Below are 25876 nucleotides of genomic sequence, written 5' to 3' on the forward strand. Positions count from 1 at the left end.
TAACCATAATTGTCTAAAGGGTCAGAAAAATGTTAGACGGCCACGATAAAGTAACCGTACTTTACTGCGCGAGTCAAAAAAATATGAACACTTTGATTTGATTTTGACAGGTGAATTGTGTACTAACGAATCACAATAACGACCAGGGCACGCGAGGAAACCTCAAAATCACAATGCAAAATACTTTTGCTGTCTGCCGTTCTACTTTTCCTAGTTTTCCTTTTCCCTTGCTACACAATGACCTTCCATAAATATTTCTTTCGTTCACGGATTGTTTTGTCGAACGAAACTGCTTGTTCAAATCCTACCTTTTTCGCGTTTAAAATTTGTATCCCGCTGGATTCGTTGAACTGTGAAATTCAAGAAAATCACAAGAAAGCCACATAAACGATTAAAAACGCATTTGTTTGGGCATTTATAATTCAAGACTAAAGCCAAGATTTTAATAGAGGCGACAGTAACACTATTTCATCATTGCATGTTTAATACATGTAACAAGTTTGAGAAGACTTGGTGTAAAACATAAACACGTAACAAGCCGCAACTAAATGCTCTCCAATTTTTGAAATAAAAACTAGAAACACAAGTTGATGAACAAGTAGTAACAAAGGGAAAAAACAAAAAAAGACTTCCACTATAGCCATCTGTTAATGTCAAATATTAATGAAAAGTATGTTTTTGAGTACAAACTAAAATGGTGTTTCAGTCTATGATAGATCTGGTATGGAGCCTTTGATCACAAACTAGAGCAAAACTGTTCAGGTTAGGATGTAGTCCTTCAATTTGGCCGGTTTCGTTAGTATGCAGCCTGACAGGGAACGCTTCCCCTCTGCTGGGTCACATGAGCTGTTCTCAGCAAAGCTGGAGTTAAAGAAGCTGAAGCCTCGTCGTCGGAAGGCATACTTCACAACTTGAGAAGGTCAAGCAGCACATTGAGGGATAAGGGGAGTTTCACAGACAGATAAACTGATTCAGCGTCAGTGAACATTCAAAGTAAACACTTGGTCGAGCACACTGCAGTACACTGTTCAACGTAAGGCGCTGTTCCTGATGGTCTGAAGGGAAAACAACTAGGGCAAAAGTCACTGTTCGACGTTTCCTCCATTACAGTGCCACTATATAGCAAGGTCGAGGTGATATTTGCCATATTCCGTGAGACGACTACAACAAATTCAACTTCGTACCTCCCCTCGTGTTTGAAGATGAGGCTGTAACGTAACGCACGTCACACAAGTATTGTTACAGGCTTTCAAGAAGACGTGAAGACCGTTAGCAACAACCACCATCATTATATCATCAATCAATTCTGGGTTGCTTGATCAGAGAGTTCTTAAAATCCCGTTATAGAAGTTTAGTGGCAGTGGACATGAAGACTGTTACTGAGCATTCCCCTTCACTGAATGTACACAACTGTTTAATTGTTTAATGAACTCGGTCTCTGTAAGCCAAACTTCCCCGTGACGCTACAAAGAATCTAGTCATCTGAATTTATGACGGATTTAATCTCTTCTCGAGATGTTTGCCAGTTACCGTTTTCCACGGCCTTAAAGATCACCATAAAAAGACTCGGCAATTTGTTAAAGAAGATCCGATCTTCCAGAAGGAGTTTCTGAAAACTGGTCGGTCGGGATCGATCTGAAACGTGGGCATAGGCATTCCGGATGAATCTCACAAGATGTACACCTGATGATGTGTTATAGGGGCGTCCTTTTGAGCTTAATGTCATTTCGGCCTACAAGGCTGGAAAAAGGGAATCCCATCTAGGATGGAACAAAGACGCCAAGTTGGTTTCGATTTCCCACTCTACTGGAGAAGGCGTAGTTCCCCATGCCCCAAAAGTGCCAATTTCACTTTGATTAGCCACTGCACGAACGAACCGAACCTTTTTGTCCTGGGACCAAAAGAAAGGACGCTTCAGAACGTCTGATGCCTTTGGCCGGTCCTTGCTGTCATGACTTAGTAAACGTGCCAGTACGTCCTTACCTTCATCAGAAAGATCTGGACCCAGCGTTTTGCTACCGGTTAAGATGTTAGCCTCAACCGCATTCCAATCAGCAATTGAAAGGCAGCCATGAGAGGTACTTCCTTGAAATGGGTGACGCCTCTCAGCCAGCATGTAATGGATTATGAGACCGCAAGCAAACACATCGGAAGCATAGGTGTGCTGTAAGTGTCCCGTTGACAACAGCAGCTCAGGGGCCATCCAGAATCTGGAGCCAGCATTGCTGTGGAGAACACTTGATCCCTGGACAGCGCCGAGCTTTTTGCTGAGTCCAAAGTCAGCAATCTTGAGACATGGCTTGGGTACACCTGAGTACAGGACATTGCTGGGCTTGAGATCTCGGTGCAAGATTTTGTGGCGGTGGAGATACGCGACTCCCTGCAGGAGATCCATGCAAAGCGTTGGAAATACATCTTGAGCGATTCCCTGAAGTAGAAGGTCGTCCAACGTACCCTCCATCAGTTCTAAAACGATTCAAGTGAAATCAACCTCTCTTTTAAAATGGATGTACCTCACAACATGAGGACAATCTGCCAGCTCGAGAAGACTGCTTACTTCTCTATCGTCTTGCCGAGTTTTCAATCGGTACGGGTCAGTTCTTTTCAGGGCGACCTCTCGACCGTCCTCGACATTAATTCCTGCGAATACGTTACTAAATGAACCCGAGCCAATTGGCTGAAGATTGTAGCTGTAGTTCCAAATTTTCTGGCAGTTCTGTCCCCTGGCAGCGGCAGACAGCAGCCCATGATGGTTTTGCGATTGCTCCTTCCATGGGTAAATAGGTTGTGGCTCTTGTTGGCGTACATCTCTACCAAGGGCCTTCCATAACTTCTTGTCCAGCCGAGCAATGTTTTTTGCTGTAACCTTTCTTCTGTCTGTTAAGTTACAGTCTGCTCCATAAGCAAGAAGCTTGGAAACAGCTTTTCGAAGCACACAATTGTCGCTCTTTCGCTGGGGTAGACTAACTATTCTCCTACAGGTAATATGAAGGGCGGTGTCACCATTCATATTCTGTCCATTCACCAAAGCACCGCGTTTAAGTAGAACATCAATCAATGGAATCACCCTAGAGTCGTTGTGATTACACAAACTGTGTAAAAGGCTGTTACCCTTACTGTCAGTTGTAAGAATAGATTCTCTGTCGTTGTTAATGCTTGCGTCGATCACAGTTTTCAAATCATGGAATTTACCTCTCTCCATCAAGACTTGGAAGACGTTTTGGCTATCGTTATTTTCCACCCACGGGTCCATCCCAAACTTCACGCCTTCTGACCACTTGCTGAGCGTTTGTTCAACGTTGGTCTCTTTCGCCCTGCACAGCATGGGAGTGTAGCCCGCGTCATCAGTTACATTAGGTTTGGCTCCTTTCTTCAAAAGAAATTCGGCCATGCTCCACGATGTGGCTAAATGTAACGGAGTTCTCCCTTGATCGTTGGCCACTTTCACCTCTCTGCCAGTGTCGATAAGAGCTTCTGCAATGCTCAACATTTCATCCGTGCAAGAGGAGTTATGATCTGCCAGCAGATGGAGGGGCGTGTTACCCATACTGTCTCTTGACATCGCAAGCTTACTGTTTTGTTTGAAAACAAACTTGATTTGTTGAATGCAATGGGCAACAGCAGTTTGGGATAACGCCCAGGTTTCTTGGACGGGATTGGATTTTGGACAATTCTCCAGATAACGTTTGGTGCGATCTATTACGAGATGCATCAAAGATCTTCGTTCTTTGTTCTTTGCAGCGATGTCAGCTCCCGATTGGACAAGCAGATCCCAGATTTTTAAATTGCGTTCTTCGGACCATGGTTTACCATTGGATGCGTCGTAGAGAAGTGGTGTCTCTCCATATTTGTTTTTGAAGTTTACATCAGCACTAGATTCAATAAGAGTTTTTGAAGACTGAAAGTGATTATCTTCTGTTTCCACCGTAGCTTCGGTTACGGCGTAAAACAACGCTGTGTTACCCATTTCGTCAACTGCATGGATGTTCGATCCAAGATTCAATAACGTCTCTACCAGCACCGAGCTTGACACAGCGCACATCAGTGGGGTCTTACCACCAATATCTTTAATGGGAATATCAGGCGAAACTCCCGATGAAACCAAAGCGTTGAATATCTCAGATATGGATTCTTCCGTCCAGCACGTCTTTTCTCTCAGTTCTCTTGGCACTGTTCTTCGAAATCCTTTAATGAATTCAACGACAAGAGAAGCGTTGTAATCCAAAGGGCTGTTTTCAATAAACAACTGCACAACTTGTAATGGATTACAGTCACTGGAATGATTCGTGTGTAAAACATCATGCTCCTCGTTTGGCAGTAACTGGGACAGGAAACACAGGTCCACAAGCTTCGCTGGGTCAACATGATCTGTTTCGTGAAGCAGTTGTTTTACAATTGGCGCATTGTGACACCGTATAGCCACATGTAAAGCTGTTAGGCTTCGGGAATTCAATGTATGGTATTTATGACAGCCACTTTCATCCAATAGCCATCTCACGAGGTCTGCATCTCCAATAATTGAGGCTGTATGGAGGAGAGACCAGCCGTCGTAGCTAATGTTAGCTGGAAGACCTTCCTGAACGAGTACTTTTATTCTGTTGGCAACGTCTGAAACATCACTGGTAATTGGTGGTGGCATGAGAAGCTCCTTAGCTTCGGGTTTATTGGACAATAAGTCTACAACATTGACACCAAATGTACGCCCACTAGGATTTCTCCTTGTTTGAAAAAGCACATCCAGGACAGACTGAGAACAACCAGTGACATCAACTTCTTCCAGAGAAGGACAAAACCACTTGATCCTCTCTATTAGTGACGAATGTAGAGGTGTTTCCTCGCTACAAACCACGATTTGGATATCTCGTACGATCAGCTTCTTTAGCATTCTTGCACATTCGCAGACTTCACGGAGCTCAGTCTTAGACGAAAAAGAACGTCTTGAGAGGTCGAGTTCTGTGATATCCCGAGATACCATAATTTGATTTTTAACCTGAACCAACGAACCTCCCAATTCTGCGCTGCAGTCAAGTGTTGACGACTCGCACCTGAGATGAAGACTTTCTTCTTCAATATTCACCACCAACGGACTGTCTGGAGGAAGGTTGCTGTTTATATACTCCAGTATATTTACCTCTTCTTCAGCATCATCTACCAAGGCCGACAATTTACGACCCGTTAGATGTTGAACAATGCGGTCCACCAGTTCCAAATGAAGCTTTCCTCCACCGCCAGTCGTCGTTACGATGTGAACAAGAAGTTGTTCAATTTCGCTCATCATACGGGGTCTGTTGCATGTACTTCCATCCCTTGAGGAAAAAGTCCTTGTGTTGGGGATGTTTTCCTCCATTTACACCTCTGCAATGTTGCCAAAAGATGGAATTTTAAAATAATAAGAAAAAAGCTGTTGCTCCTGGCATTACTGTATTGTGAGGTCTTGTCAACGGTGAGACTCAGTTTGGGGTTTCATGCGCAACGCTAACTGTACGCTAAACAAATGAGAGAGAATGAGTAGCGTTCCTGCATATTTTGGGCACATACAAATTGAGTCGAGAACAAAACAAGGAGAAGCGGGAGGGGTTGCATAGAGAGAAGAAAGACAGATTGTTGGCAGATCTCACGATTCTTAAATACAGGGTTACAGTTAATCTGATAGATTGACATTTCCAAAATGCAAAAAACTAAATAGAAAACTCAAGGGAAAAACAATCAGAGAAGAGAGTCATATACTGTATATTATGGGATGATCTCGCTCAGGTGTGATGTACCAAAATGACGAACTTTAAGATGACATCAAGGGTCAAGCACCTTCATCGCCCCGGGCATTTTTCGAGCTTATGGCACCTTTTCTCGTCACAAGGTAGGGTATCTTCTGACAGGTCAGCCCGGATGTGGGGCATTGTAAAATGTGCACATCCTGTACATCTTTCGTTGTGCATTCTTAAATTGCCTAATCACTCTTAAAATTAAACAGAACATTAGCCTCTTCAAGGCGTTCAGTTAGCTGGGGTGCAACGCAAAAAACGGCACGCAAAAAAATTAAAAAAGCGTGGCGAGAGGAAGGGAAAGAACGCCCGTGGGCAACCTTAACAAAATGTCGTTCCGGTATGCCAGGATCTGGTACACCCTCTGATTGGTCAATTTTGACAGGTTTTGTCACCACTCCAGTGTTACTGACACAGATGAGAAATGCGATATGGCGGCGGTCAGAGATCTTTCAACTAGTGACGCGTGTTCAAATCAGTGATAAACAACGCTCTAAAAGAGTTACACCATGTGGAATGTCTTTGCGAAGAAAGTATTGCATGAAAAATATGGTCAATGGCAAAGATATCTTTGCAATCCTTCCCACTGGTTTCCTGGAAAGAGTTTAATCTTTCAACTCTTTCCACGAGCAATATCTTTGATGAATGTAAAAGATGTCGCGATCTCCACGATCATGGTGGTTTGTCTAGCTCTCACAGCCATAATGTACGGTTTGTGACATCTGTACATTTGCCGTTCTGTTTTCGGTCTCTCGACCTCTGGCTTCGCAGAATTTGACACCTCTGTGACTTGATATGTTTTGAAGTCTCTAGTATTGGCTTTTGAGGGACAAAGTTTGAAATATTGGCTAATATTCCGCGAACATGTTGCTAACTTGCATTCAAAATAAGGTTGACAACTGAAACCACAACCGGCAGTCATGTTACGGGTCCCTGTAGACGGTCTATAAGTGGGCGGAAGGAATTTAGTTTGCCCACAGGCATTCTTTCGCTTCCTCTTGCTGTTTTTTTTTTTTTTTTTTTTTCGCGCGACGTTTTTCACGCTGCGCCCCAACCAACTGAACTCCTGGAAGAGGCTAACAAAACGTGTAAAAACTGTTGATTTACCTTGTTGGTGTCCTGCACTTTTCCCAGTGAACGCGAGCGCCACTCCGGGTCCTTCTTCCTTCTTTCGGGTTCTATTGCTTATTCCAATCTTTCCAGGGTGGGGAAAAAAGCCTCAACAGCTCTGCAACGCAAGATGTCCAATTCGTAAGCGCTCACCTACTGTTATTATTGAATTAGACTGTTAAACTGTTAGACTGTTAGACTAACACACGCTAAAATTATGGACTAGATTGTCCGATAATGCCAGTAAAATACAGACTGTTAAATAGAGATTGGATTCCGGGGGGGACTTTGCACATGAACAGTGGGGATGCTCGTCGGAAATTTTGAATTAAACCCCTGAGGGAGACCAATCATGGCATGGCCCAGGATTTTTTGACCCCTAAAAGAGACCATATTTAATACATTAAATATATATTCTTATATTTCTTCGCGTGAAACCCTAAACGAGACCTTCACTGCTACATATGGGCTACATGTGGGCTACATATGGGCTACATATGATGGCGTTTTGCCCAGAACACCCAAGTGAGACCAAAATCTGAAATTTACACCCCTAAGCGAGATGACGAGCATCTCCACCCCTTTCATATGCAAGTGCCTATGAAGTAAAAAAGAATTGCTGCTTATTTCAAAGGCTTTTCAAAGTAAAGAAGAATGGCATTTTCCTTTTTCAAATATATTTTTTCGTTTTAGAGATATTCAGGTTTTTGTATTATGATGTCATAGGTGGTTCCACTTAAACAGCACAACACTCAATCGAGAATAACTCTAGAAATATTAAAGCAGTGTTCTTAAAACTTGGCACCAGAAATGTACATCACAAAAGAAACATAATGACATCCGTCATGCTGTTGCCATGACAACAGTTGTGCCGCTGGTTCTGTGTTAATTAACACTAAAATTCCCAGATTTATCTGAAACAAGGATCATCCACTCGCAACAATCTGATGGGAAGAGTTAAGACAATATGGTAACCATGTGTGTTCTGAGCAAGACCCTCTGTCCCACTTTAAAAGGTTGCAAATGGGGATATTTGGTTTTTCACAGAAAGAGACTGGAGCCAAGAGTGTTGCCATGGCAACAACGTAGTAGGTGTCATTCTGTTTGTTTTGTGATGTACATTGCTGGTGTCAAGTTTGAAGAACACTGCTTTAATATTTCTAGAGTTATTCCCGATTGAGTGTTGTGCTGTTTTAGTGGAACCACCTACAACGTCATCACCTTCCATCTGCATAATACAAAAATGTGAATATCTCTAATTAATTAGTTAAATTAGTTTCTGACTAATTGATCTTTGTAATCAGATGTTAAATATGTTAAGGACTGTGTAAAACACTACACAGATCAGTTTTTTTAATTATTTAATGATTAAGAAGTTTATAACAATTTTATTACCCTACACAAAATAATGGACTTCAGTTTGATATTCAAAATTCATTTTCTCCATCCCATGTGACAATAAACAAGAAAATAAATTAAGACGTACACGCAAAAATCATGCAGATATTACAGTCAATCAGTCAATCAAGTCAATGATCGATGACAATCGATATAGCAATCAATACCTATTGATATCAACAAATCAATTGATATTGATAATAAATAATCAATCAATGAAGGGGATTTGTGTGACCTTTTATCGAATGTCATGGATTTCCAATGGTAATTGATGGCCTATTGTAATTGGTATCGATTGGCTGGAATATGGGAATGTGAGGTGGAGATAACAAACATGTCTCTCTAGTTTTGCCCAGGTTTGACCAACACTGAAATTTTTGTGTGTAGTGGGCAGAGAGGATCCACAAGTTCAAACTGAAGGTGGCCAAGCTAGCCACATTTGCTGGTCACTGTAAACGCATTTTCATTCTCACATTTTGTTATGAGCAGTGAACCACTCACCAACATTTACTTTGAAATGGCAAAGATGGTATCCTTTGCAGAGAGTTCTACTTCAATCAACATGGTAAAAATAGTTACGGCCAGGCTACAAACATCTGTACAGTGGTAAGAGTGACTGTGCAACATGGTACATGTATATGCTTTGTGTCAAGAAGTCTGGGTGTGACTGTTTTGCCAAGTAATAGCGATCAGTGAATGGCTTTTAATGTGTGACCATGTGTTGATCATCAATTGACCAATACCTATCAATACCAATTAAGTAATTTTCTTAATTGATAACAATTGATTGATAAAATGTTTTTCCAATCATGGATTGGGCACCCTGGGATAACAAATAAATAAATAAATGAATAAATGAATAAGAAAATCCACTGTGTTCCACATTGAATTGAAATTTACATGATTTGCATATACATGAGACAATTTGCATAAAATCATTCTCAACTGGTGGAGGCTCTCGGCAGTATATAATTTTATCATTTGGTTGAACTTCAAAATTGTATATATAATTGAAAGCAGATGGCTTTTAAGAGTCAGCCATAATTTACTTGTAATTCACAGTTTAAATATATGTTATTAGCAGTTGGTCAAACAAACCCAGAGAATAGTAGGATGGTCCTCAACTGAACAGTTAGGCCATTTATCACAACAGACAAGGGTTGTTAAATAAATATTTTCAAATACACAGGTTGTTCAAACTAATCTTGTGTTGTCAATGGTAAAACAGTGCTCTAGAGGTATTGTTAAAACTTTCCAAACAAATAATCAGGTCTAAATTTAATATAGACCTGTCTAAGGACACTGCTGGAAAGAAGACTTTAAACTTAGCAAAAAAACAAGTTTGACAGTCACACCTTGACCAAAACAGCAAAAATATAGTTTACCAAATTCAAGACAGCTGAGACATTTCACAGACGTATATAGGTGGAGGGGTACCCCAACAGCATTCAAGCGCCCATAAAATCCCAAGGGGGTACTCCCAGAAAAATTGGGTGGGGGTGTGCAGCTTGCTTCCCAAAACCCTTACCCTATTTATGAACAAAATCTGTGATTTTCCCTACACTATTTATGATCTGACCAAAAATTTGATACCCCGTTTATGAGCTGACCCTTAAATCAAGCAAAATCAAATTAAAATTTAAATCAATTTAACAAATTGACGTGAGTTTTTTTTGTGTCTGTCCTCTTACTGATGATAAATTGCATCATAACTTTGTCAAAGTGGCCGTGGAACCACGAGCCACAGGCAATTAATTTTGCAGTAAACTTTGACCATGTTATGATGAACTTTATCATCAATAAGACGACAGATGCACAAAAAACTAAGTGACTTCAGTTTGTTTTTTTACAATAACAAGACCTGAAAATGGTCAAATGCCAGGAATAAATGGGGTGAAAAGATGCCGTAAACTTGTGGTAAACAAAGATAAGTGAATTTTATTCAAAATGATGGGAACATTGTCAAAAGCTTTTCTCGCTTTTTGATTGGCTTCTTAAAAAAGTCCATAAAATCTCATTGGTTAAAAAGTTGACAGTTTGACAGCTGAAAGTTGAGCTTGAAAGGTTGCATAAATTAAAATTTTATCCATCTGTACTCTTATTGATGATAAAAATGAGCCAATCAGCATGCGAGAAATTAGACAGTTATTGTAAAAACCCTCTTTCAGACAGGCCTTATGATAAGTTCCCTAGTTTAGACCAATGTTAAATTGTCCCTTAACCATAATTTGTGAAGGGCTTTCGATAATGATGGCAAAGTAGCTTCTTCTTAAAAACATACCCATATACAGAGTAGAACTTGTAAAAACCATGCCCTGGTTATGACCATAATTGACAAAGTCAATACCCTGTTTATGACTAAAACGGCTGAAAAACCACACCCTTTGAGGCAGCACATACCTATATAGCCCGTATAGGAGAGTCCCTCCCCCCTGGGCATAAAATCTACCAAAATTGCGAATGTCGCAAACTGAGGTGCCTTTTGCAGCAGTATCAACGGATTTCGCTACATGGCCAGACAAATGGTGAAAGAAAAAGAAACCCAGTCAAGATTGCAGAGTCATAAATATTGATGTTCTAGGTCCGGGGGGTTACTCCCTTATATGGGCTATATAAGTATGTGCAGCCCCAAAGGGTATGGCTTTTCAGCCATTTTGGTCATAAATAGGGTATCAATTTTAGCTGATTTTGGCCATTTTGGTCATAAACAGGGTATGGTTTTTACACTCTAGGCCAAATATGGGTTAATGGTTTTAAGAAGAAGCCACTTTTTCATCACTATCGAAAAGAAAATCAACAAAAGCCCTTCACAAACTATCTTTATGGTAATTTAACATTGGTCTGAACTAGGGAATAATTATAACTCAGGTCTGAAGCAGGGTTTGGATTTAATGGTCAGGTCATAAATAAGGTTTCAAATTTTTGGTCAGGTCATAAATAGGGTAGGGAATATCACAGATTTGGGTCATAAGAAGGGTAAGGGTTTTGTTAAGCGGGCTGCACACCCCCACCCAATTTTTCTGGGAGTATCCCCCCTCCCCGGGTTCTAGGATACACGAGAATATCTATAGAACTAATATTTGACTCACCTTTCTCCGTTATGGTATCACCTCTATCACCTTGAGAGCAGCCTCGAATCCCAACAATCTAAATGGTAGTGGGGGCAAAGTGATAGAGACAGCTCAATAACATGAAGCTTCTAAAATGCATTTAGTTAAGCTTATATATATAATATTAAAACAACACTTTACAGTAGATCGAGCAGCACGAAATGAAGATTGACAGTCACCACGGCCAACTTGGCTCTCGCTCTCCTTATTTAGTCCGCAATTGTCCCCGCCAATAACACATAAACAACACCGTTTGTGTTTGGCACTGCGCCAAGCTAAGATAGAAGTTTATTTCCACATCCGAAGCCACGAGATAAATCATGGAACATAAAACTGAGAAATAAACCTCTGCCGCCTACCCTGTCGCTAAGAAATACAGAAAACAGGGAGGGTGGGTGGGATAAAAACTACACGAGGTAGAAAAACGATGTGACCGCTACGAGATTGATAGAAACTGAAGTACAATACGACATACCCTCAAAATAAGTAATGCCAGTGAATAGGAAGTGTGTCGCGTGCGGTTGTCAATTAATCCCTTTGGGCGGAAGCGCCCTAAGGAAAACAATTGGCTTGCGACAAAGCCATCCTCAATTTCGGCTTTTATTTTTCCGTAAATTAAGGGAACTCATCTGTAAAACACAACGAAATAAAGTCTTTCAGTGCCTACCTTCTAGTGTCCCCAGTGAATGATGGAAGCTTCACTGCGGATGGCAATCGGCACGCGTATTTCTAAAAGACCCTCGCCTCCAGTCTTCAGTTAGAAGTTAATTGCACACTATATTGACACTATTATGCAAAGAAAAGACCTATAAAATTGAATTCAGATCAAGATAACTGAAAATCCGTTAGCTCGTGTTAAAATTCCCGCTCAAATTTAAGCGTGAATGAATCTTGAGCACCTGGTCATGTGACAAATCGCGTGATTACGACCTAGAGCCCAGTCGTTTGGCGGAGTCTTTCGAGACACACGATCTGAACACGCAAAGGTTGAAAGCGCATGCCCTTTAAAATTCTAAGAAATCCGAGTTCTCGGAATTATTAGTGATAAATGACAATTCTTCTGAAAATCAACGAAAATTGTAAAGGTTTTTCTATAAGGATGTATCAGAAGATAGATTTCTTCAAGTTTGAAAGAAACCGTCGTGCTGGTAAGTGTGTAATCAACTTGAAGATTCATTAACTTGAATTTGTTTCTTACATGTTGCCAAAGATCTTTATAATCTCGACGCCTAGAATGAACATTTAGAAGTATATGGTTTGATCAGTGATTTCATTTGTGTGGGTTCTTTGGACCAGTATAGGGAGGCAGACATAATTTTAGTCAGTTTCCCGATAGACAATTTAAGTCTGTACATACGAATTAAGATAGACACTACAGTTACTCGCGTTTCACACTTAAAGCGATCATCAGTCTGATGATCGCTTCAAGTGTGAAACTCGAGTAACTGTAGTTTTTAACTTAATTCGTATTTAAGGTTTGCTCTGCTTGTATTTGTATCGAGCACTCCTAAGATTGTGTGAAACCAGTTCTGTTTTTCGTAAAGTCTGTATATAGATAATATAGCTATAAAGTGGCTGCAAATTTTACTACTGTGTCGAGTCGATCGATCGATCGAATCGAGCCAGAACCGGTTCGTTAATAAATTTTAGCCTCGGCGCGAGCTGGCCAAACTATTTACATCGTAAATTCATTCTCAAGTGAAACAAAATAGAGGTTTCAGATCCTGTCACTGCAAAGGATGCAATCAGCTATGACTGATAATGAACCAAGACCCGGAAGTAGAAAGGCGCAACCTCTCGTAATAGTGAAATCAATAACATGGTTCGCAAAAATCCGCGGTGCGTTAGATTCGGTTCATTCTCAAGTACAGTAATAGAGCCATCTTTATGCGTGGATTTACCCGCTTAGAAGCGGCTCATTTACCATGACATTCAATGGAAATTGTAACGAAAACGTTTCTCTATAGTTAAGAACTGAAAAGGCGTTTTTGAGGGCCAAATTTAATTTCAAAGCTTCGCGGTGACGGTAGAACATTCCGGGCGGGGGAACCCATGTAAAAAGGGCGAGGGTGCTTGTCGCACCTCTTAGGGGTTAAAAAAAGCGGTTTTGGTACTTCTTAGAGTGTTCAGCCTCAAAAGGTCCCCCACCAGGAGCTTTTGCGGTTCCTTTTAGGTTATTGAACCGAAATCATTATGACCGGAGGTAGTGTTTTGTATTAGAATCGGTGCCCCTTAGGGGTGAAAAACATCTCAAACCACGCCCACAAAACAGGATCTTGGTACCTCTTAGGGGTTCTTTTCAAAATTTCCGACGAGCACCCTCGTCTTTTTATATGGGAGTCCCCCCCCCCCGGACTATTTACTCTCTAGATACCATTGCCATCATTCGGTCATTGCAGAACTATGTAGAGGATTTCAAGTGTCCGAGCTAGTTACTGAACGTTTCCTTACCTAAATTCCGTGTCATACTGCAACATGGCATGAATGTTATAAAACAATTCCACAGAGCAATATGTAACAGATATTTTGTGGAAGAGGTACAGGATTACAAGGATGGAAATGGATTACAGTTAATCAAATTTGATTTTGTAACAGGATGTAAAAAAATTTTTCGGAAGAAATAAGTAGATGTTTTTCAAGCCATCCTGGTGAAATTTTGAATCTGTAAGTTGTTATTTTGTTATTTTAGTTAATAGACCTTTGCTTTGACCACTTTCCCAGCCATGTTTTGGCGTGCAATAGACCTCGATAGCGTCTCGGTCCATAAACATACAAAGAACGATTAAGGCCAATATCGCCAATCTGCAGCCATTGTGACCCATACCTCAGTAGACTTGCACGATCTGTTGTTAGGTTAACTAGTTTACTTGATGATTTGAAAGAGGTGCTAGCTTCCTTTTCCTGTTATTTATAATTTAGAGGTGCATTCATCTGCTTCCACAGAATACGCTTCACGACAATGAGCAACGTACAGAAGCAGCCGCAGCATTATCTTAACTGTCCATTCGAAGAATGCACCCTGGGAGCAAAACTAATAAATCACTATCACTGCGACAACTGTAAATTTGTCGCCTTTAAGGTGGGTCTTGATCGTTTGAAAACTATTTATCAGGGTCACTTAAGATAAAACATCATAGTTAGACAGGATAACTCGGCAATTTAGTATTTTTGTACTTTATTATCAATTGCAATTCACTCAATACGTTTTCATGCAGTGGCGGATCTAGGGGAGGGCCCCCCCGCCCCCTTACTTTGGTAAAAAAAAGAGGAAATCACAGAAGGAAGAAAAGCTTGAGGGGCACGAAAAACAAAACTCCCCCCCCCCCTCTTGGTTCAAGGTCTGGATCCGCCACTGTCATGTTTCCTCATTACGTTCCGCTACAGGCTTCAGCTTCTTCATGTGTGTAGTAGCGAGACATCTGCGTGCAATGGAGAGTTCTACCCAAAAAAAAATTAATCTGGGCTACAAAAAAGAACAGAAAAAGTTTCAACACAATCAAGATGGAAATCTCAGCTCTCGTATTATCGTATTATGGCGAGAAAGACTCTCAGAATGTTTTGCCAATTGCTTTGGGTGTGGGATTGAATTTGATAAGGTGGTGTTGGCGAGGGAGACGTGAATGGTGTACAAAAGGCCCGATTAACAGACTCATCTATAGGGTTCTTAATGATTTGTAATTCGTGCTTGTATCAGCAGTGTCTTCACTGGGACTCAACGTGTTTGTGACTGGCAAAGTTAATATTCATACCAGTAGCCTACTTACGGCCTATGCTTTTCTGTATGTTTATGTAGTATCAGAAAATGGCTGAACACATGCGATCTGAACACAGTAAAGAGAAGCATCCCTTACCTACAACAGAAGCAAACGATGAGGTATCGTTACTTAAACAAATAAGACCGAATTAAGACCACATGCGTGAATAGTTAATTGGAGATGTAATGCTGCAATGCAAAACTCATTCATGCCTGTGTAGATACAGTTAGTTTATATATTGATCTGCCACAGACTCAGAGTTGGTTCACCTTACACGTGGTACTTGTCTGTTTAAGGAAAATGGCTCAGCAAAAACCACTGTCGTAGAAAAGGCACCTTCCTGTAAAAAGAAAAAGAAGAAAAAGAAGAAAAAGCAGACCGTGCAAGCTAGCAATGCAAACGATGACGATGCGGATGCCAGTACAGCTGTAGGTAGCCCTGTATTGAAATTATGCGCGCTATTCTATTTAGTTTTTTAACTTTTATATCGTAGACCTTATTTTAATATGCGATCAAAACTTGTATGTACTTTTGACCTCTGGACCCGTACATGTGCCTGAATGGTTTTGTTTCATGCTTGTCGACATTAAAATGGACTAGTAAAATAAGGGCGGGAAATCATATCCGGATTCAAGGCCTGGACGGGGACATTGTGTAAGACAATTTAATATCACAGTGCCTCTCTCCACCCAGGTGTATAAATGGGTACCGGCGAATTTAATGCTGGAGGTAACCCTGCGATGGACTTGGATCCCATCCAGGGTTGATTATGGCTCGTATGCAGACCATTCTTTTGTAATCCTTGCTTTGTTTCTTAAGCTTATTATAGGCTATGTTTTCCTTTTCTGTTCAATTGTAGCTTGTCAACGAAGAAAGTCAGAACAGAACGTCAGAGGAAAATACTCCGACAGCAAGCAGTTCAAGAGACAAAGACGAAGACGAACCAAACAGTGAGTAAAAGTAAAATCAATTTGGGTTTCTTACAGCGGAATGGATGAGTGGACATGGATTGGCAGTTTGTCATTCGCTGAATGCAATGGGTCCGGTGTGATTTGGTCGGCTTAGTAGCCGGCTTAATAAGACTACCATGATGATCCAGCACTAAGTACTGCCAAAGAGAATTTAATCTATTTCACCCAAACGCTGTTGATGACAAAACATTTCTACCCATAACCCGTTCAGACTTGCTTCTATGCAGGAGGAGTCTCGTAATAAATGGTTAAAAGTTTCACCCCAACCCTCATACTCAAATAGATCCACTCTGGTTGCAAACGATACCTTGGAAAGGTCTGTGGAACAACGACTGATTAAAAATATGTCGTGGTACTATTCTGCCAAAAACCAGTGTGAGGCCTTTCCTTTTTGCCTGAGTAGCGATTCTCCTCTGTTCTAGTAGACGGTTAGGAAGAATAAGCCACAAAGAGCGAGGGCCGAGTTGATTGGTCTCAACTCAGAAATCTGGTGAAAATGTCCTACAAGTGATTTCATGCATAACATAAAGCTCCTAGTTTCTTATAGATTGCTGTTGGTTCCGTAATTGTATCTCTGAAAGTTTCCACATTTATCAAAAATGTCTACCTGACAAAAGAAACTTTCGCATGAATTCATCCACTGAGTTCGTTGTAAAAGACCCTCGTGTGCCACTGCACAATCACCAAAAATAAGATGTCTTAATTTTCTCCAAAAAATGTAAGACGTTTTACAAAAGTAACTATCCTCTACTTTAGTGGATGGCGATGAAGAAGAGGTCACCGATGTCGAGGACCAAGTTGATTGGTTTCAATCGGAATCAGGTAACAGTTTGGCAACTCACTCCATGATATTAAGCTATGTCGGTTGACCTATGTTTTGTAATAGATTTCCGTTTCTTCAATTATCTAATCCCTGAAAGATTCCATTGTTATTAAAAACGTTCCCGGATTGCAGATGAAACGTTTCGCTGAAACTGACTTCCCTCCTCCCGGAACTCTCCCATGAATCCGCCGATGAGGAAGGCCCATGCAGTTGAATAGAATGCTTTTTCAATAAACGTAAGACGTTTTTCCAGAAGAAATTTTACTCTGCATGTAGTGGATGCTCCTGCTGATCTTGTGAAAGATTCAACTCTTATTAAAACCAGCGACGGATCTAGGGGAGGGGCCCGAAGGCCCGGCCCTCCCTTTATTTTGGGTAAAAAAAGAAAAAAAATCACAGAAGGAAGAAAAGCCGGCAGGGTAAGCAAAGCAAAACCGTCCCCAACCCCCTCTTTAGCTCAAGGTCTGGATACACCACTGAAAACGTACCTGGCTGTAAAACTCCCCCCACCTCTTCCCCGGTTGTTACTTTTATTGACTGAAGCTATGTCTTCATACTTTTCTACTATCAATGTACTACATTCTGCTTTTAGTGGATGTTGATTGGTTTCAATCAGAAATAGGTAAGAAGTTTTAAAAACAATGCATGATATTAAGCTACTAATTTGTGAGAGATTACTGATGCTCCGTGAATATTATCTCTGAAAGAAAGATATCTTTAATTGTTTAAATAAGGGAAGTCTTACATATTATTTGTTAACACAGTACTCGGAGGAGGTGATAACGTACAGAGTTCCTCTTCACTTTTTGAGCTGGAAAGTGATAAGTCATCTGCTCATGAAAACTCTTACGACGAATTGGAAGTTTCAGGTAGGCTTCATCATTCCTTATTCAGGGAACATTCACTTTTCTTATCGAAATCTTATTCCTGGGAATTGTTTCATTGAAGAAGTTGTTGGCATTACATCATCTTGGGTGCCATGCATGGTTCGAGAAGTGCTGAGCCAGCCTTATAACAATTGATATTAAGCTACCGATTTCTATTAGAGTACTTATTATATGCTTTGCTAATTTTGTCTCTGACATAAACTTTTTTTAACACAGGACTTGCAAGAGATGATGACTCAGAGAGTTCCTCTTCACTTTTTGAAGTGGAAAATGATGAGCTATTTGATCTTGAAAACTTGTGCGACGAATTGGAAATGGGATTGGAAGTGTCAGGTATGTACCTTTCCTAATCGAAATCCAATCTCTGAGGAATTCTTTGAATTGGTTGTTAAGCAACTTATCATTGTGGTGCCATGGTGTGAGAAGTGCTGACGTTATGGTAGTTCAACGTCTATCATGCCCCTCCAAGATAAATCGCTTACTTTTGGAAAAAAATATCTTAATCACGATTTGCAAAACAATACAGATTTGAAGTGATTCTTTTAATCGTTAATTGCAGGAGAACAGGAAGAGCTTTTTTCCGGTGATCGAGATACAGCAGTAAGTACAGTAAAATTTAATCCGATATGTGGATGCGAAAAGTATTTATTTAATGCGAGCTCTACAGGAAAGTAGATCGCTGGAATACAAAGGGTGGAGTCTATAATGCAGCAATCGGCTTTAATTGTCTTGAATTTCTTTCAGACAACATTTCAACAGTTATCCAGTTGTTAATGATGGTTCTGAGGTTTTTGGACGGAAACTTCTACCCGAAAATAAGTTCTTTCCCGTCGAAAATACTCTGATTCAGCTTAAAAAATTTAAACATCCCCTGTATGGCTTAAATACTCAGCAAATCTGAACATGCATCATTTGCTGATAAAATATCGCTATATATTGTCTATACACTGTTCTGGTATTTGTAAATTGCTTGCAGGAAAATAGTTTTCTCTTCATACTTGACGAACTGTTGTTGGATATCTTAAAAGCCTCCGGTAAACAGTCGATGACAGTTGAAGAAATGGAGAACTTATTTAAAGAAAGAACAGGTTGCAGTTTCAGCACTCTACATGACATTGTCAAGGAAACAGAATACGGATCACATGGCATCGAAGAGTTCATTGATAACGACTCCAAAATTTTTCAGGTGGACCTTGAATTGGTCGTGGGGGCCGGTTTTACTATCTCTCCACATGAAGTACAACACCGTGACCTTGATCTTTCGAACACACGCATAACATCTTGTCAGGATCTAGTTGCAGAGTGTTTGCAAGCAAGGAATGTTTCCACAGCCGTTCTCAGAAGGAGTACCATCAGTGACGATACGGTGACGACGTGGCGTTTCGGAGTACTGGATATCCTTTGCTGGTTTTGTCCTGAACTTCGCCATGTGGACTTAACGGGCTGCGTAGATTTGTTCGGGAACAATCTCACGAACATAAGTAATTACCAATCCAAGGTTAAAGTAATTGATTATCTAGATCCTTCGTTTATTTTGAACTGTACAGATGCTGTTGCAAAAATCCGAGAACTTCTGGCCAGCAATTCAATTTCACCTTATACTAATTGTCATGGCTGGTCTCCTCTGCATTCCGCTACACTCCTTGGGGACAAAGAGATGGTAAAACAGCTGCTTGCATACAAAGAAATTGGTGATGGCAACAACATCTACAATGACTTTCTTCAAACTTCGCTAGAGTTGACCATTGTACTGCACCGCATTGAAATTGCAGAGCTGTTTAGAAGCGAAAGCAACCTGTTCATAAGTCCCTCACGCCTGATTCAACTTCTCATCCTGCCAAAAAGTGGTTTAAAGAATTTTGACCACCCTATAGAAGCTCTAACATCTAACAAAGATGTACTGCAGAAGGTGAGGAACTCACACAAAGCACAAGTTTGCAATCTGATGGCGCTTCTGCGAACATTTTATGAAAACAACGACAATGTCTTTAAGAAGGAACTTCTGGAAGGTCTTTTGCAGAAATTGCCAGAGTGTACGGAACGAGGCGTTCTTTTAGCTTTTCCTTGCTGGGACGAGAACGTAATTCGCCAGGCAGTGCAAATTTTGATGGAAGAAACCCAGTGTCCAGCTAACGGAAGAATTGGTGGTTATCCATACCTCATGTTTTCCATGCCAAGTATACAGATGGCGGCATTATTAATGCAAGAGGGAGCCAAAATTGACGAAAAAGATCAGTTAGGTTGTACTGGCCTCTTCCACGCGGTAGAAAAAGCTCTTATGAGCGCCTCACCACAGAACTGGAATGAATTCATTAACTTCCTGCTCTGCAGCAATGCTAACCCAAACGCTAGAAATGATCGTAGTGAAACTCCACTTTTATTTAGTTTGTCATCGCAGTTTCAGTCTTGTGAATTCTGTTCCAAGGTGATGTGTCATGACTTACTTCCCTCGACGTCTACGCTTCACAATGGGACCCAAGCTATAGAAGTCTGGCGTCTTCTTTTGGACGCTAAAGCAAGGGCAAACGCCAAAGACGAAATGGACAGATCGCTCCTTCATTTGCTCTTCAAGTTTTTGAAAGACGGAGACTCAGTCCAGGCTCCAAAATGTCTTGCCATGGTTTGTGAAGGTCTCTACTTCTTGCAGAAAAGTGGATTTGAAATCAACTCAAGAGATGCCGAGGGGAACACTGCCCTACATCTATGGGCAAGCTTGCCGAGCGAGGCAGTCAGTGCCGAGGCAGTTGCAATTGGTAAGGAAATCATCTCCTGCGGAGGAGCTGTCAATGCAAGAAATGACAAAGGCAAAACTCCACTGCATCTTGCACAGTGTTGGGGACAGGTGGAGGTCTTGGTGGAAAGTGGCGCAGAGTTAAATGTGCAAGATCTTAATGGAGAAACACCCTTTCATAAGTTCATTGGAGAAGGTTCCCTAATTGGAGATGACGTCGAGGAAAATCATTGGAAGAACTTCCTTGCTTTGCAAATGGATCCTTGGTGCGTAAGCAATGACGGAAAATGCCCATTTAAAGTCCTTTTAGAGGAAGAGTTTTTTGAAAGTGCTTTTAATCTCCTGAAGGTAATTTTTGAAGACGACCGTTATAGAACCTTGGCCGAATCTGCAAGGTGTTACAAAGATCTGAAAGGAGACTCACTTCTACATATCCTGTGCATTCAAGACAACGAAAGTGCCCTTTCGATCTGTGAGTATTTGCTGCAAAAGGGATGTGACGTTGATGTTCAAAACGAGTGTAAGGAAACACCATTGCATAAGATATGCCGTACGGCAGGACGAAGTGGCTTCTTGACTTCCAAGCACATTGAAAATTGCATTCGTCTTTTCCGGAGGTACCATGCTGATGTGAAGTTACTTGATGTCAATGGAGACTCATGTAAGGCGTTTCTCAATGGGAATGAGTGCCTGCAGAAACTTATTGATGAAGACATCGAAAAGGTAAACATTCCCAGCAAAATAAAATGGTTTCAGCGATCGGTCAAGCATAATGCTGTCTTGTCCCAAGTTGTGCGGGGCACGAAGTTTCGGAAAGTGGAAAATTATTACCACCACGAGAATCCAATCGGAGAAGGTTCATTTTCGGTCGTTTTTCCTGGTGTGAATGGCAAAGATGGCAGAGAAGTAGCCCTAAAACGCCTGGAAAAGGTACGTTTAGTGGAGAAAGGTGTTGTGCTTGAAAGAGAGGTCAGGTGCTTGCAAGAGTTATCGAATTGCCCTATGGTGATCAATTACATCACTTGCACTAGTGATGCTAATTTTGAGTACATAGTTGTAGAACTCATGGAAGGTTCTTTAGATGCGTATCTCCGTTGTGATCAAGAATGCGAGGAGGCGTTTACCATCTGTCTAAGCGTTGCCTCTGGCATAGCGTTTTTACATAAGAAAGGTGTTCTCCACAGGGATTTGAAACCACAAAACATTTTGTATAAAACGAATCCAAGTTTTTCCGTTAAAATTAGTGTTTTTGGGCTCAGTAAGATCCTGCAGACATCCAAAACTAGAGGGGGAAGCCAGTCTGTGATGCACTCCAAAGCTGGAACAAGGTGTTGGATGGCCCCTGAACTTTTGGGAAAGGCTCCTCAGAACCATAGCGAAGCCTCTGATATTTTCAGCTGCGGTCTCCTTTTCCACTATGTCCTGTCGAAGAAGAAGCATCCCTTCAACTTAACTTCTGGTGGGGCATTTATGAAAAATCCTCAACAAACAGAAAAGAATATTTTAAAGAACAAAAGATGCTTCTGTCCCTCTCTTTCACCAGAAGCTTCTGATCTTCTCAAAAACATGCTTTCACCAGAGTCAAAGAAACGACCGGCAGCGGCTTCCCTACAGCATTTTCCTTTCTTTTGGGATGATCGTAAGAAGGTTGAATTCCTCAAATTAGTGGGAAGTCAACTGGAATTCGAAGAGCCCAGGCAAAAACTCACCCGCCAATTGAGCGATGTAGAAAAGAAGCTGGAAAGTTTTTACTCCAAAAAGCGTGCCTGGGTGACTAATGGTTGGGACACTGTAATCAAGGAAATATACGACGATGTTACAAGTGGATATTCGAGGAGGAACTACTACACTAAATCGGCTGTTGAGCTAGTTAGGTTCATCAGAAATTCATATGCGCATGTCTACAGTCTTTCATCCGAGAGAAACAAAGAGCTTTTGCTGGAAACGTTTGTTTTTCTTAAGCGCTTTCCGTGTCTGGTAACAGAAACTTATAAGGCAGTGAAGGCGTCTGAAAAATGGAAAACAAGAAAAGACTTGAGGCATTTTTTCAGGTGAATGGGAGATTCATTCAGGAGTGTAGACCTGCCCACAAGTCGAGCTGCGAAAGCCGAGCTGGCCGGGAGAGCGAAAAATTTCTGAGACGCTCCTTCGCGTCGGAATTACGTACCTACAACCGCGAAGGACTGAGAAAGTCTGTTAGAAAGGAAGGAATCATCAACATCGTTCGTAGTTTAGCTGTATGCAATGAAACTGGTTCTTAATTTATGTTATTAAATATATCGCTTAATAAGAGGGATGTCAGGAACGCACGCCCGAAGATTAAAAATCGAGTGGTTTCCTTTTTCATGCAAAGAAGGCAAATGAGGGGAAAAAAACACGAACGATGTGAAATGAGAATTCTTCCAAAGACGACCACACGAGTTCGGCTGCATGGTCCCGCGCTTGAGTACCTGGATCAAGAGTATTATCTGAGGCCAAAAGACGACTCTTGCTGAGGCATCGGCCTAACGAAACATTGTTTATGTGACGAGATGTTGGAACTTGAATTCGGAGAACAATTTTCAGCTGAACACTGAACTGACAGTTACTCAATGCAAACCCAATGCTCTCCGTTGATTTAGCGAACACTATTTTCGGAAAACTCACGAAAAGTTCGAGAACGTGTTTTTAGACCCCGTCCGCAGTACACCAGAGAAATTTGAAAACGCAATAATAATCGGTCATTTTGGATTTGCGTTTGAGGAAAAGTTGGTTAGCGAAATGTACGGGTCCGCAAATGATCCCGGACCGCAAATGATCCCGAAATTGGACCGCAAATGATCCCGGACCGGAAATGATCCCCAATAGGGACCGTAAATGATCCCGACAAAAAGATAAGGAATGGCATGGATGGTGGGAAGGTGTGGATAGGGAATTGGCCTACGTTAATACCGATGTTTTTATTAAAGCCATCTTATAATTATAATGGCTTACAACTTGCTCTTTTTTTCATACGTTCGACTAAATTTTGTTTCTAACTACGATGTTGTGAATATCACCACTCAATCATCAAAACGCGACTTGGCTTGCATTTCTTTGCAATTCTCAGTAAAATTATGATCAGTGCAACCTACGCTACATATCCTCCTTTGTTAAACATTGATATTTCGGTGTTATAGTTAAATCACATTTTATCACCCATTAGCGCCACTCGTCTAAAGTTTTAAACTAAACTCTAACCATGAAGCAACTATTACAGAAGACGCTGTCACCTGTAGACCCACAAGCCTATAACGCTTCATCACTCTGTAAAACACGTGGTGTGCAGCACTGGAAATTTGAACAAATTTATTTTGTAATTTTTCCTTGGTCGTATTTTGGCTTTAATTCCTCGGAAATGACTATTTGAGTCTTATAAGAAGCCAAAATTCCAAGCTATAGTTATGAAGATCAGCTTCATGACCATGCAAGCAAGGCCAAGGCTTGAGCTTCGTTTTGACAATTAGCTGTTTGATAGATGTTTGATACTATCGCCACCGCGATTTCGAGAATATTTACAAGTATGTGTTTTTCTAAGACTTCTAATTCAATAGATCGTCTTCACGTGACGTGTTTTTATCCTCATCAGGTATAACAGGCGGTATATTAATATCTGTTTACAATTAGCGTGCTTCGTTTGGAAACCAGAGCATTTTGAATTTCAGGGTTATGGAGGTTGCGTGACACAAGGCTACAGTCGAGTTTGTTGAAAAATATATACTTATCTCATGATTTTGAGCCTTTTTAGAAGTTAGAGCATTAGGGAAAGTAGTTGTGTAAATGTTTGTTTTTTTAGTACTGACAATCAGTCGCCTAGAAAGCCAAAGTAAGTTCCAGATGTTTACACTATATTCCGGCCACCATATTGGTGTACCACGGATGTACACCAACAAGGCGTTTTCTTACTGGGCTCTGTAAATTTCTGGGAAGCATTTACGACGAATATCTGAAGTTTGGGGAAACGCACAGGCCTAAAACTTGGAAAGTGTCTTATTTAGTTATCTTCTATAGCGTACATCACAATTTCTTAGCTTTTTTCCATTGGTTGGTTTTCAATTTATTATTAATTTTTTTATTACGTGACAGTGAAAACGATCTGTACCCTTCGAAGAACAAAACAGCAACTGTGGAATATTTTTTTGTAAAATGAGAAAACATGTTTTTTAGTTTATAATTTTTGTACATATTCTCACCTTCCTCTGATATAAATCCATGCCATTCTTATTTTTTGATCGGGATCATTTGCGGTCCAATATGGGGATCATTTCCGGTCCGGGATCATTTCCGGTCCCGTACAGAAATCTCATGATTATCGTGACGCCATCGTTTTCAAAAATCTCCGTTTTCCGGAAAATGTTTTCCTTCCACGCTGAAACGCAAAACCAGCGTTTTGAAATTCCTCCGGTTTGAAGAGCTTTTTCGAAAAGCTCCGTTTTCGTAACGGATTAGTGTGGACGGTAGACCTAACCGTAGAAATAAAGCTGCGTTTTCAAATTTCTCCGGTGTAGTGTGGATGGGGCGAGTGTATAAGTTAGTCGTGCGCATGCTTCAAGTTGTTTGGTAGCCGAGCGCATCGTGCTTTCAACCTTATTGATGCAATTTTAGATCGTCCTCTCCGGGATTCATTTCTTTTAAAGAAAAGTAATCTCTTTTTAGGCCAGTTAACTTGGGAGGAATTAAAAGGCAAAACAAGATAAGTTCAGTGTTGATCGAAGATTTGCTATAACGATTTGCCGTTCTTTCATTCCTTTCCCCCAAGTTGTCCGTTCGAAAATGAGGGGAAAAAAGAAAAAACACTCAGTTTGATATTTTTCCCCATGAAATGTCGAATTCTGTCCCTTCGAGCTGTTCGTTCAGCTGGACGACGGTTACAAATGCCTCTTCAAGTGATGATCAATTGAAGTTTTATTAATTGAAATTATCACGCAAAAGACCCTTTTTAAAAATATTTGACAAGCTAGGTTGCCTTTGTTGACCCCTCTTTAATATATTTAGCTTAATACAGTGGAAAAAAAAACACTTTTTGATTCCTCGCGCTTTATCTCAAAAGCGAAGTCGGTAAATCCCATTATTTTGCATTTCTGACAAGTAGCTCATTATCTGGCCACAGTATGTTCGTAAAAAATTTATATATTGGAAGCTTTTCCCGCGGCGTCCTTAGAACAAATTGTATAAGCATGACGTAAATTGGAAAAAGAGAGCCACAGAAAAAAGAAAACACTCGAGGTTGTTACGAAACCTCTGGCCCCTCCCGCGCCATTGCCTCACAAGTGCATGGACGTTGCTGGATATGACGAACATTCCTTTTAAT

The 25876-nt window shown here is 40.9% G+C and overlaps 1 protein-coding gene and 1 pseudogene across 2 annotated transcripts; one reads left to right on the forward strand and one right to left on the reverse strand.

Moving 5' to 3' along the window:
• Positions 1-645: 645 nt before the first annotated feature.
• Positions 646-8170, reverse strand: LOC145481054 (uncharacterized; annotated as a pseudogene). Its single transcript, XR_014048581.1, has 2 exons — positions 6870-8170; positions 646-5355 (listed from the first exon to the last, which is right to left on the reverse strand). The product of XR_014048581.1 is annotated as an uncharacterized LOC145481054 (transcript).
• Positions 8171-10826: 2656 nt separating this feature from the next.
• LOC145481053 (uncharacterized) lies at positions 10827-25458 on the forward strand. Its single transcript, XM_081459442.1, has 10 exons — positions 10827-12528; positions 14324-14459; positions 15174-15254; positions 15432-15563; positions 15995-16085; positions 16863-16928; positions 17694-17798; positions 18033-18149; positions 18376-18416; positions 18793-25458. The coding sequence occupies exons 2-10, from the start codon at positions 14340-14342 to the stop codon at positions 22600-22602; spliced, it is 4563 nt and encodes a 1520-aa protein (XP_081315568.1). The 5' UTR covers positions 10827-12528; positions 14324-14339; the 3' UTR covers positions 22603-25458.
• Positions 25459-25876: the final 418 nt, after the last annotated feature.

The sequence above is a fragment of the Orbicella franksi genome, chromosome 3 (assembly GCF_964199315.1).
Source record: "Orbicella franksi chromosome 3, jaOrbFran1.1, whole genome shotgun sequence".
Classification (NCBI taxonomy): Eukaryota; Metazoa; Cnidaria; class Anthozoa; order Scleractinia; family Merulinidae; genus Orbicella; species Orbicella franksi.

What these genes read in the sequence shown, in the direction of transcription:
- LOC145481053 (XM_081459442.1), top strand. Translation starts at nt 14,340, where the DNA reads ATGAGCAACGTACAGAAGCAGCCGCAGCATTATCTTAACTGTCCATTC. An exon ending in GTAAATTTGTCGCCTTTAAG is followed by an intron (nt 14,460 to 15,173) that starts GTGGGTCTTGAT and finishes ATGTTTATGTAG; the next exon opens with TATCAGAAAATGGCTGAACA. An exon ending in AATGGGATTGGAAGTGTCAG is followed by an intron (nt 18,150 to 18,375) that starts GTATGTACCTTT and finishes CGTTAATTGCAG; the next exon opens with GAGAACAGGAAGAGCTTTTT.